The sequence below is a fragment of the Octodon degus genome, unplaced genomic scaffold (assembly GCF_000260255.1).
Source record: "Octodon degus isolate 3935 unplaced genomic scaffold, OctDeg1.0 scaffold00206, whole genome shotgun sequence".
Lineage (NCBI taxonomy): Eukaryota > Metazoa > Chordata > Mammalia > Rodentia > Octodontidae > Octodon > Octodon degus.
This window is the reverse complement of record NW_004524782.1, coordinates 681,245-692,581: the sequence shown is the minus strand read 5'-3', so window position 1 is coordinate 692,581 and position 11,337 is coordinate 681,245. Positions and strand designations below refer to the sequence as shown.

At 44.7% G+C, this 11,337-nt stretch overlaps 1 protein-coding gene across 1 annotated transcript in view; it reads left to right on the top strand.

The window, feature by feature from the left end:
• Positions 1-6,182, top strand: part of LOC101583618 (kallikrein-4-like) — a 9,472-nt gene extending 3,290 nt beyond the window's left edge. The window contains exons 3-6 of the mRNA XM_023704895.1: positions 4,367-4,433; positions 4,669-4,922; positions 5,013-5,146; positions 6,027-6,182. Of these exons, the coding sequence (XP_023560663.1) occupies positions 4,367-4,433; positions 4,669-4,922; positions 5,013-5,146; positions 6,027-6,182 (611 nt within the window). The remainder of the gene's footprint in view (positions 1-4,366; positions 4,434-4,668; positions 4,923-5,012; positions 5,147-6,026) is intronic.
• The last annotated feature ends 5,155 nt before the right edge of the window (positions 6,183-11,337 follow it).

Sequence of the window (11,337 nt, the reverse complement as noted above, 5' to 3'; positions counted from 1 at the left end):
TGCATATTGAAAGACACTGTCAGAATCTTTTCATTTCAGAGTCATTTCATGTCAATTTCATCTTTCATCAAGCACTAATGAAGCACCCACTATGAGACATGTGTGCTGTCAGAGACTTAGAATGAACCAGAGAACACTACTTACAAAGACTCCTGTCAACTCTTTGGAGCTGAGAGATATAGATATTACATGGAATAGATCAATTCTGTGATAAACTAAGTACAACCATGTGACATCAGAATATGGCACATTAATACAAATCCCAACTTGTAAGTTAATAAGGGGCCACGGATGAGGGAACCACATGATGCTGAAGGATGGATCCAGACATCCAAAAACTGGGCAGTGGATAAATAAACAGGTCCAGGCACAGCCTCAAGTCCTCTTCATGTGAAAATGGGAGGAAGCACGGTACACACACAAGGACAAACAAGGGGAGAATGCTTACACTGTGAACAGCAGGACATCATATCCAAAATTCTCAAAAGTACTAGTGATGGGGGCTGATAAAAGATCAGCATTTTCCAGGACCAAGTGGTTGGAGGGGACACAGGACAGCCTTGGCAGGTGAAGGACAGTTCCATGTTGTGATCACCCCATGTGAGTTACACATAATAGATAGGACAGAATTTGCAGAGTCTTGACCTAAAGGAACAGTTTGATGCATGAGGTCAATCATACCGCAAATAGTTTTAGAGGAAAAATCAGGAGGCCCAGGGAGACATCAGGCAAAAGGATCAGCTATCTATCTATCTGCTTAAGAACCTGCCTGGAGATTTCAACAATGAGGCATCTGGTGTGGCCATAATATGGGGGCAGGTGGAGTATAGCAGGCCTGGTGGGTCTATAGGAAAAATACACTTCCTGCAGTGCCTCATACCTTTAATCACAGTTATCTGAGAAACTGAGGCAGAAGTATCTCAACTTTAAACCCAGCCTGGGCAACGTGGACTCTGACCCCTCATAAACTAAAAAGGTGCTCACCCATGAGCTCACTGAGAAAATGCTGTTTTGAATACACACACATACACACACACACACACACACATGCACATGTGCATACATATATGTGTTGAATATCTTGATTTTGTATACATTTGCTTAATTTAATATAGACAGTATACACAAAAGAGCTACAAAGGAAAGGAATTCAAAGCAGAAACTCTGTGAGACTAGAAGCATAAGAGTAGAAAAAGTAGATTCGGGAGAGAGCCAGTGCCTCAAGTGAGCACAAGAGTGCACCCACATAGTCAGTTCATTGAGGGTCCCAGTCACAAGCTCTCCTTCCCCAAGGCTCAAAATCCTACTCCCTGAGCCCTGATCTCATTAGGAACAGGACACTCACATGAGGTCAGTCCAGACAAGTGCTACCCTTGGGCTCTAATGTTTCATGCAGGCCAAGGCAGGCCTGCCCACATTCCAATCCTCATAAAACTCAGGAAGTCTGGACAGCAAGCAGCTCAAAGAGGCCAGCCAGAAGAAGACATCTGTGCAAGACGACTTCAGGAGCTGAAGTAGGTGAAGGACCTGTATTCTCTCAGCCTGAGCCTTGCTCTATTCTTCCTGCTCTTTGAGTTCGAGCCTCTTTCTTGTCTCTGTCCCACTATGTGTGTCTATTGACTTTTCACCATTGCTTTGACTGAAGTACACCAGGGGTTTAAGATCCTGTTCAAGTGCTCTCTAGTACAGATGGTGTCATCATGAACATTTTCAGTGAGGTTTCAAGTGCACAGTCTCTAGTGTCCTTCTCCAATTGATACTAAGTCTTTCTGTGGCTCTTTCCCTCTGTGAAATGGGTATACTCACAGGATCTGCCCCTGAACCAGCTGTAACAGTGAGTCACCTGGTGTCCCGTGCTGAGTGCAGTGTGTGGGCACAAGGCAGAGCCCTGAAACTCTGCTCTGAGTACATGTATTTCCATTTCAGTACCTTTCAGTTTAGTGTCCATGAGACTTCTGTGTCTAGTTCCCACCTTCCCTGCTCCATGATTCATGCATAGTCTCTGTGTCTCTGCAGGCCACTACCATCCTTCCTCAGTCTTCCTGCTTTTCTCTCTCCTCTCAGGTAGAGCTCACACTGTCTGCTCCCTGGAAATGGGCAGTGAGTCACCCATTTGGTTGTCCCTCCTGAGTCATGAGTGGGAAGGGAGCATCTGAAAAGAGGTATAACAGAGACATGAGTACACAGGGCAGTGCCCAGCATGACAGCTTACCACTTAACAGTCAGGAGTGGGCAAAGGGTTGTCTCAGGGCATTGGGGGCTTGCAGGGGTGTCCTTGGCCCATGCTCAGCCTTGCATCCAAGGAATCTAGAAATGCAGAGGATGAGAAACTCTGCCCTATGTTATGGCTCTGTGGCAAGTGTCTTTGAATCCCTATTGGACAGGTACTTTTTGGCTGATCCAGGAAGTGTGAAGAAAGCCCCAGAGTCACCTCCTCCTCTCCCCACCAGGTGCTGACATGGAGACCACAGCACAAACCCTCTGTATCTGTCTCCTGGGATACATCATCCACATGGCTGCAGGTACCTGAGTGTGGGGGTATGAGGTCTGCTATGTGCACCTATAGTGTAAAATCCTGCCTAGACTGTAGGCTACCTGGGGGTCTGTGTGATACCAGACAAAAAAAAGCAGGCTGTAGGGATGCTGGGAATGTGTGCAGAGCACAGCATCCTTTCTTCACAGCTGGGCAAAGTCTCTAATGGCTCTGTGCCACAGTTTCCCCATTTCAAAGGATAATCTGAAAGTAGCTTAGAATATACAGTCTAAACACAAATCCTCCCCCTGCCAGCATGGGCCAGAGCCCTGAAGTTAGCTGTAATTTGCACCAAGACAGCACCGTATTAGAACATTCTGCCCCACTTGGCAGTTGAGTATGGCAGCTGCTTCCCTACCTGTAGAGGTAATTGCAGCTGAGTCCTTGGAGAAGGTGGCTTGCAGAGGGTTGAAGTCTAGCAGGGGAGGGTGATTTCCATGAATGACTGTGTCCTGTGCCCTCTTGTCCACTTTGCACGTCCAGCAGACAGAATCTGAGGCATGATGGCCTCCATCCTATGCTAGCCACAGCCACTCCTTGTGGGGAAGGTTCCTTGTATGTTTGGGCACAGCTTTAAAGCCTAAGGCCGAGAAGATTGGTCTAGCTGTGGAACTGTCCTTCTTGATCCCCAGAAGTAGAGGCTCATACCCAGCCCATGCATGGTCCTCCTGATATAAGTTATTACTTACTAACCTTGAGCCACAGGACCACATTGTGATCCAATTTAGGCTCTCACCGGAACCCACCCACTCACAGATCAACTGTCTTCTGATCCTGCCTCCAGGAGCTGTGTTTCCCCATGAAGAAAAGAGCAGTGAGGTCCCAGTTGAGCTACCACCGGTCAGCAAAAAAGTCTCTGGTGGCGTTCCTTGCTCTCCACACTCACAGCCCTGGAGGGCAGTACTGTTCGTCAACAACACTGTGAACTGCTCTGGAGCTCTGGTGCATCCCGAGTGGGTGCTGACAGCTGCACAATGCTGGCAACCGTGAGCAAGCTCAGGGGAGAGTGACTGTCTTGGGGGATAGGCAGAGGGCTAGATGAGAGGGGGACTTTTCTTGGGTGGAAGCATGTGGACTGGCATTTGAGATGAGAGAGCAGAGTCGTATCCTAGGCTGAGGATCCAGCATTGCAGAGGGGCTGGGCCAGGGAGTAAGTTCTAGCCCAAAGGCTGGACTTGGCCAGGGATTAAATTTTGTGTAAAACCCACACTGGTGTGGTTCAAGGGTGGAACTATAGTCAAAGGGGAGGCTTGGCTGGGAGAGCCCCTTCCACAGATTGCAGCCACAATCCCCTCTCTGGTTGGGTCTGAGGGACAAGCAGAGACTCCAGCATGGGGAAGGGAACTCACACACATCCATGGGGTTGACAAAGGTACAAAACTGCAGAGGAGGAGATAGCTTGAGGCAAGCAGGCCTGGATCACAGTCCTGCTTAAAAGAGCCAGTGGCGTGGATAAGTGATATCTTGTCACCTGGGTGCATGAGTCATGGGTCAAGGGATAGAGACAGGTGAGGAAAGAGCTTGGTGGATGCGGAGCAAGGTATTCATGTGGCTTCAGGGAAGTGTATTGGGTAAGACAATGCAATAGCTCCCTCACTGGGATAAATATCTCAGGGCACTATTTTAAACAAAGTAATAATAATGCAAACATTCATAACGAGTAAAATACCCACTCTGCAAATAAGATAGGATCCAGGGGTGTGTGGTAGGGCGAGTTGCAGTGTCAGATGCCATCTTCTCTATAGTTTATCATATTTGCTGATGGTGGATTTTCTGCCTTAATTTAGAATTTTAAAGATATTATATTGAAATACTATTCATCTTGCTTTTTAGCGTTAGAGGTTCCCTACACTTACATCTTAGCCCATCCTTCTGTTGTCACAAGTGTAATAGATGGGATGTAAGGTGAAGTTGGGAGTACAAGTTGGGGTGAGATTTGGATGTTGTCCAAGAGGTGATGAGGCTGGCACCACGGATGGATCTGGGCATGGTGGAGGCTGGAAATGAAGACAGGGATTAGTCTGATGTTGAGGATAGAGTGAGAAGTGGCACCAGGATTGAAATTGTCCCTGCATGTAGTTTGGGATTCTGGAATGGCTTAATTACTGTGGTACTGATGGTCCCATCATCCTCAGATCCTACACCATTGGGCTAGGTCTGCAAAGACTTTCCCCTCCATATGGACGAGGCGTCCAGATGATTGAGGCCAATTTCTCTGTGCAACACCCATATTTTAACACAAGTTCCTCCGGATCTCCTGACCTTATGCTCATCAAGTTGAGCAAACCAGCTGTGCAATCAGATACTGTCCGTAAGATCCCCATCGTCTCCACTTGTCCGATAACTGGAAGCACGTGCTTGGCCTCTGCCTGGGGTCGACTACTAGATTGTGAGTTTTGGGGCTCCTGTCTCTGGATTCGCTGATACCCATGGCTGTCTCTGACTGGAAGTGTTCCTGAATTTGTCTCCTTTCTTACAGTCCAATATACTGACGCCCTGCACTGTACGCTTCTTCGAGTGCATTCACCCAAGACCTGCAAAGCAGTGTTTGGGGACATGTATGAGGACAGTATATTCTGCGCTGGTGGTGAAGGCAACAGGAATAGTTGCCAGGTAAGAGACTGGGAGAGAAAGGCAGGTGTTTGGTGCACAACAGGGAGTGCAAAGCCCACATTGGACAAAAGGCCATGAAGATACAAGGGAAACTCTCAAGCCTCCAAGTACAATGAGAAAGATGTAGGTACAAAAATAGAGAAGAAACTGGGAAGGTGAGCAGAATACTGGAGATACAGGATACAAAGGCCACAGAGAAAGACAAGGAGTGCCAGAGAGAAGGAAGGAGCTGGCAGAGCCACGCAGAGAAGAGGCATTGAGTGTCAGAAGATAGAAAGGAATTTACAGGAGTGACAGAAGGAGGCTCAAGCTGTAGGAACAGAATGGTGACTTCACTTAGGATCCCAGCCCTACTGCCAAGCACAGCTCCACGTTCAACTCCAGTGGCTTCCAGCCCAAATTTCATGCTCAACCAGTCTGCCCCTCCCACTCTACCCCAGCCAGGTCCAGAAAAGTAGATGCGGGCAGAAGTGGAGCTCCCGAGGGAAGCTTTCCAATGCCTGGGAGGGAGATCTGGTGTTCAAGAGGCAGGACTGGCCTTGTCTGTGTACAATGCTATGGTGTGGAGGTTTGAGTTTTAAAGGCATTTCCTCCAGTGAGCACTTTGTTGTCTGTGCCTGCACGGACCTGGGTAATCACCAGGCTCTCAATATGTCTCCCCCTCACCTCTGCCTTCTGCACCCCATGTGTCTCTTAAGACTTCTAGGTATCACTCCCCAGCTTCTGGCTTCAGCTCTCAGTGCTGCCCTCTCACTCTCTCAATGGATGTTTCTGCCCTGCTCTCTCACCCTACTTTGCCTCTTTGTGCTGGCTCTGTATGTGTGTCTTCCTCCCTGCTTCTCTCCACCTTCCCTAACTTTCTCTTCTCTTCTCTTAACAGGGAGACTATGGAGAGCCCTTTGTCTGTCATGGGTTTCTACAGGGCATTGTTTCTTCAGAATTCAATTGTGGTCAACCTGGACTCCCAAGAGTCTACACCAACGTCTGCAAATTCACATGTTGGATAGATACCACTATCTATAGCAGCGAGATGTGAATGATCTTGGGACCAAGAGTGCAACCCAATCTTCCAAATCTGCCTTTAGGCTGCATCTATTATCAACAGCTGTTGGATCATTTTTAATATTTACCAATATATTGAGATGAAACATTCCTTTGTTTATTTTATTTTATTTTATTTTTTTGTATTTTAGAGGAGGGTCTACATGGTGTTCATGGTCTCACTACTAGATCAGACTACTAGTGATCTGCCTGTTTACAGCCTCCCAAGAGCTGTAAACTTCATTGAGAATGTTGATGTGATTACAAGCATGCACCAAGAGCTGTGATTACAGGCATGTGCCACCATGCCCAGTCTCAATTGCTGTCTCAGGTGCCCTGGAGGTGGGGCCAGCACAGCAGACTCAGGGACCGAACTCCCGGCCCCTGTGTCTACTTGTAGGCTCTCTAATCCACTGAACTATTTGGCCAGCCCTTCTTATTTTTAATAAGATTGAAAGTGGACTTTTCAAGTGTGTAAATTTGATTGTTGATTTTGAGATGTTGTACATCTTTGTGTTCTTGGGACATCTGATGCACAGTGGGGATACCAGTGTACTTGCCCCAAATTACCTTGGAGAACAGTGGCCCAGGTTTCATGGCTCAAGTTGTGTAGTCCACAATGCCTGTAGAGTTCCTTCAGGGATGGTGGAAGTCAGAATATAGGATTCTCACCTCCCAAAATCACATGAACAAGGAGGAATCTAGGGTTTAATCAAACTAGGTCACTACAGTGCTTGAGACAACAGTGGACAGCACAGAGGTAGACAAGACTTGCAGCCACAGCTGTGTAAGCTCAGAGGAAAGCAGGAAAGAGGAAAAGAACACATGGGACAAGCTGAGCTAGTGGGAGCTGAATTGATGGAAAAGGAAAATATTTAAAGAACAGTAGCTTACCTCTCACTGTTGTATTAGGCAAGAGGAAGCAGAGCAGGAGCATGCAACATACAAAAGAAATTATTCTGGGACTGAGAATATCATAATTTTCCAAAAGTGAAACCTAAAAAATACAATAATCTAAAAAGAGAAAGGATATATATAAAACATGAGTTAGAATTCTGTTAATATGGGCCTGGGGAGATGGTTCAGTGGAATAAGCACTTCCCTAGCAAGCGCAAGGGTCTGAGTTCAATCCCTGGTTCTGCAAAAAAAAATCTGTTAATAAATCCAGGTCATACGGAATAGCAAGATAGGGAAGGAAAGTGGGATAAAGAGAGAAGATGGGGAAAATGTTTAGAAAACGTGCAACCACGCACATGCATGTGAACACACGGGCATACACTTCTGCGATAATAATTAGCAGAGTTCAAGTGCTTGGCTGTGGGAAGTGGAGCTGTGGGCTTCATGCTGGGCTTGAGTTGAGTAAGGAAAGATAATCCATTTGAAGATTCTGATGCAAACATTTCCCATGCCTTCATTTCTCTTCTCTTTGTTTAACATGAGACTGTAGAGTACAATAAGCAATGTGAGAGGATGTTCACACCTGGGACTGGGGGGGGGGACAAAAATAGGGTGACCAAAAGTTCAGGAGCACATTGGAGAGGGAGCCAGGAGGATCATTCCAGCCACACTGAAAAAGTAAAGACTAGGAATGAGTGTGTGAAACCCAGCACGGGCAAGTATAGACTTCACCTCCTGTGGGACATGGGCATCCTCAGCAACATGTCCCCCCTAGCTTTCCCACACCAGGGACAAAGCACACAGTGTCAAGGTACTATATTTCAGCAGGCTTCCATGCAGACTCCCTGGAGGAACCATTCCCAGTGGTGCTTCTTCAGGTTTCCAGTGCTGAAGCAGAGACCAGTCAGAGAAAGAGGCCCCTGACTCACCCTTTTTACATGTGATGGCCAGAGAAGAGGGTGGCCAATAGCTATCTCCCCATCCCATGTTGTTTCCATTTGTTCCCTCTTGGCTCCCCAAGGTTGATATTGACATCCCGCCTCCATGTACCACTGTCAATTCTAAGCTTACTTCACATCTGCACTCTGGGGCACCCTGAATGAAGGGGCTGCAAGGTTATCACCTACAGTATAAATCTCCCACTCTCACCAAGCCAAATGCTGCTCTCACCTCTAAAGTAGTAGCCTGGAATCCACCTATAGTGTGGAAGGGATCAGCGAGGTCTCAGGTCAATTTTCTCCTGTACTCAAAGAGTTGAGGTCACAGCAGGCTCTCTTGAATGTTGCACAGCATTGTGAGCCATTCTCTTGGACACATGGAACATGGAAATCCAGCGCTGGCATCTCTCTGTGACCTAAACTTGAACTTCCCCTATAAAATTTGCAGTGAGTGTGGATGGCTTGCACCAGTCCAGGAGGTGTTCACTCTAACAACACTAGGCTTGAATTGAAACTTAGTAGCAAAGCTGCATTGGGATCAATAGGTGTTGTCAGATCTTGGTCCTGGATGTAGACCAATTTGGACCAATCCCAGGCCCTAATATGACAAATTGAGGGCATGACTTGATACCAGTTAGCCGGATTAAATGTGGGACTATCATAGCCTTAAATTTCAATGAATCAGCATGCTCAAATTTGAACTAATCAAAGACCTTTGAAGCTTTTGCAATAGCTACACACATTTTTGGGACCATGTGTTGCAAAATGAGTCTAGCTGACATCCAAGATTGCCCTTGTCTATCCCTTGTGTGCCTGATTGGAATGGAGAAACAGCAGTACCCCTCTTTCCGATCAAGGTTGGAAGCCCTAGAGATGATGATTGTTGTGAACCTCACGGGGCAGGATAAGATCTGATATAGATGATAATGCCCATGAGGAAATTAGTCTCCTCTTTTTTTTTTTTTCAGAACCGGGAATTGAACTCAGGCCCTTGCGCTTGCCAGGGAAGCACTTATTCCACTGAGCCATCTCCCCGGCCCCTCCTCTTATTTTTTGAAGACACGGTTTTACTATGTAGTTCAGGCTAGCCATGAACTCACTTTGTAGCCCACACTGGCTGGAATTTGCATTGCTTCTCCTTCTTCAACTGCTGAGTTCTGGAATTATAGATATGCACCACCACACCTGGATGGAAACTAGTTTCCTTACAGTCCATCTGTTTCATTCTTCTCCTTGTCTTTGTTCTTTTTTTCTTGCACAAATGTCTTAATATTCCTAATTCACTGTGTCATCAATCTTGTCTCCAGAATCACACTGCCTTTCAGTCATTATCCTTGAGTCAGATATAATGAACACACACACCAAGTGTCCAGGTGCCTCATGACCTTTTGACTTACAGAGTAACTGGCCTCCCAGGGGACTCCAATCCACCCCTCTATTCAGAACTCTTATTTTTTCTTTGCTTTCCCGCACTGAACTGTAAACAAGACCAGAGAATGAAACCCATTATAGGGCTTTCCAGGATTCTTTTTATGATCTCAACATAAATCTGGATAAAAGTCCCCAGAAGTAACCAGACAATCACCTTAACATTAGACTGACCTGAAATTTCTTCATTTAAAAAAATAATTTTATTGAGAAACAAATAGCAATGAGACAGTTTCAAAACCCATTAGTAGGACAGTTTCAATAATTAATACATTGCATATTGTTGTCTTCATAGTGGTTATTCATAGTACAAGATGCAGACATGATATCCGGTCCACAAACATTATTAGAACAAATCTTTCTGTTCATTGAATTAAGAGAAACTAGCTGAATATATATCTGAACTATTTTCGATATAAAGATACAAAATGGTCCTTCATTTGTACCCCCTTTTTTGTCTAGTTTTGTCAGAAAATGGTATTCAATAGTCACTTAAATATTGTAGATGCATGAAATTAACAAAATATACAAATATAATCCAGTAGTCCATAATAGTAGTGAGTTCTCCATAGGACTGGTAATGTCAGAAGTTGTTGACTTGAGCCTTTTAAAGCTTAGCCTATTAATATGGATTTACTTTTTAAATTTCTTTTTTATACTTCTCTCCTTGATGGTTAAGACCCAGATAAAGTAAGACCAAAAATTAGAGAAAAAGGAAGGCCTCAGGGAAAGCCAAAATTTTTGTCCTAGCCTTTCAAGATCAGTGAGGACTCATTTTCTGATCAAGGAGATTATAGGGCTACAGAGAAAAGTGATCAATAATGTAGAGTGTACCTAAGGAGAGACACATGGAGAGAAAACATTCTCTCAGGCTTTCACAGGGAGCACATTGGTCAAGCAATGGCCATTACTCATTCACATGGCTGACACTTACAAAGGATCTACAAACTGTGGCACAGGGTTTCAGGACAAATCCTGAAGGGATTTGACTGACCTTATCAGATACAAAAGTTACATTTATTGAGATTTGTTTTTCAAATTATATTACTGTTGGCCTACATATCACTCTCAGGCAGAGTCTCTGGGCACAAGTAAAGTGGAGAAAATATTTTTCCCAAAGAATACCACACATCTTTTGGAGTCCACTAGACAATGCAATCCTTCTTCCCAGCAGCAACCTCCCGAGGCTGGTCTTCAACCACAGAGTTTTTATCAGCCATCTGTTCTTCAGAGCTTTGACTGAAATCAAATACAGGCTAAGGAGTTGCAACTGTTGTTCATGAGTCAGTACCTTTAATTTTTTGTATCTCTAACCTTTCCCTCCAGCCTGCTCTCTAGACTCTTCTTCCACGTGGTCAGGGAATGAAGGACCAATGACCTTATTTCTCTTTTATCAAAATCTTTTTTTTTCAGTTTTTTGAGGGATAATTTATTATTAGGATCAAATACAACAGTTCATGCAACACAAGCAAAGGCAAGATAACGCTGCAGAATGGAAAGGAAGAAATTCCCTTTGATAATCTTATGAAAAGAATCACATTTAAGTGGAAGTATTAGCCGTTTGAATAATTGATTTTTTAATTCCAGTGGGGTATAAGGAATGAGGAAGCTATCTTTTATTTTTCTAATTTTGACATAGTTGATACAGACACAAAAATTTGCAAGACTTAGGAAAGTGCACACTGAGAATAGAAGTCCAGAGAATAAACTTACATAAATTACCCAATAAGGATGGACTCAGAAAGAGTTAGTATTTAATCTGTGTATCAGTTTATTTTTTTTTAATTTTTAAATTTATTTTTTTCAAAGTTTTATTGATAAACAGCACTGAGACAGTTTCAAATCAAATCGGAAGTACAGTTTCAACAAATAATACACTGCATATAT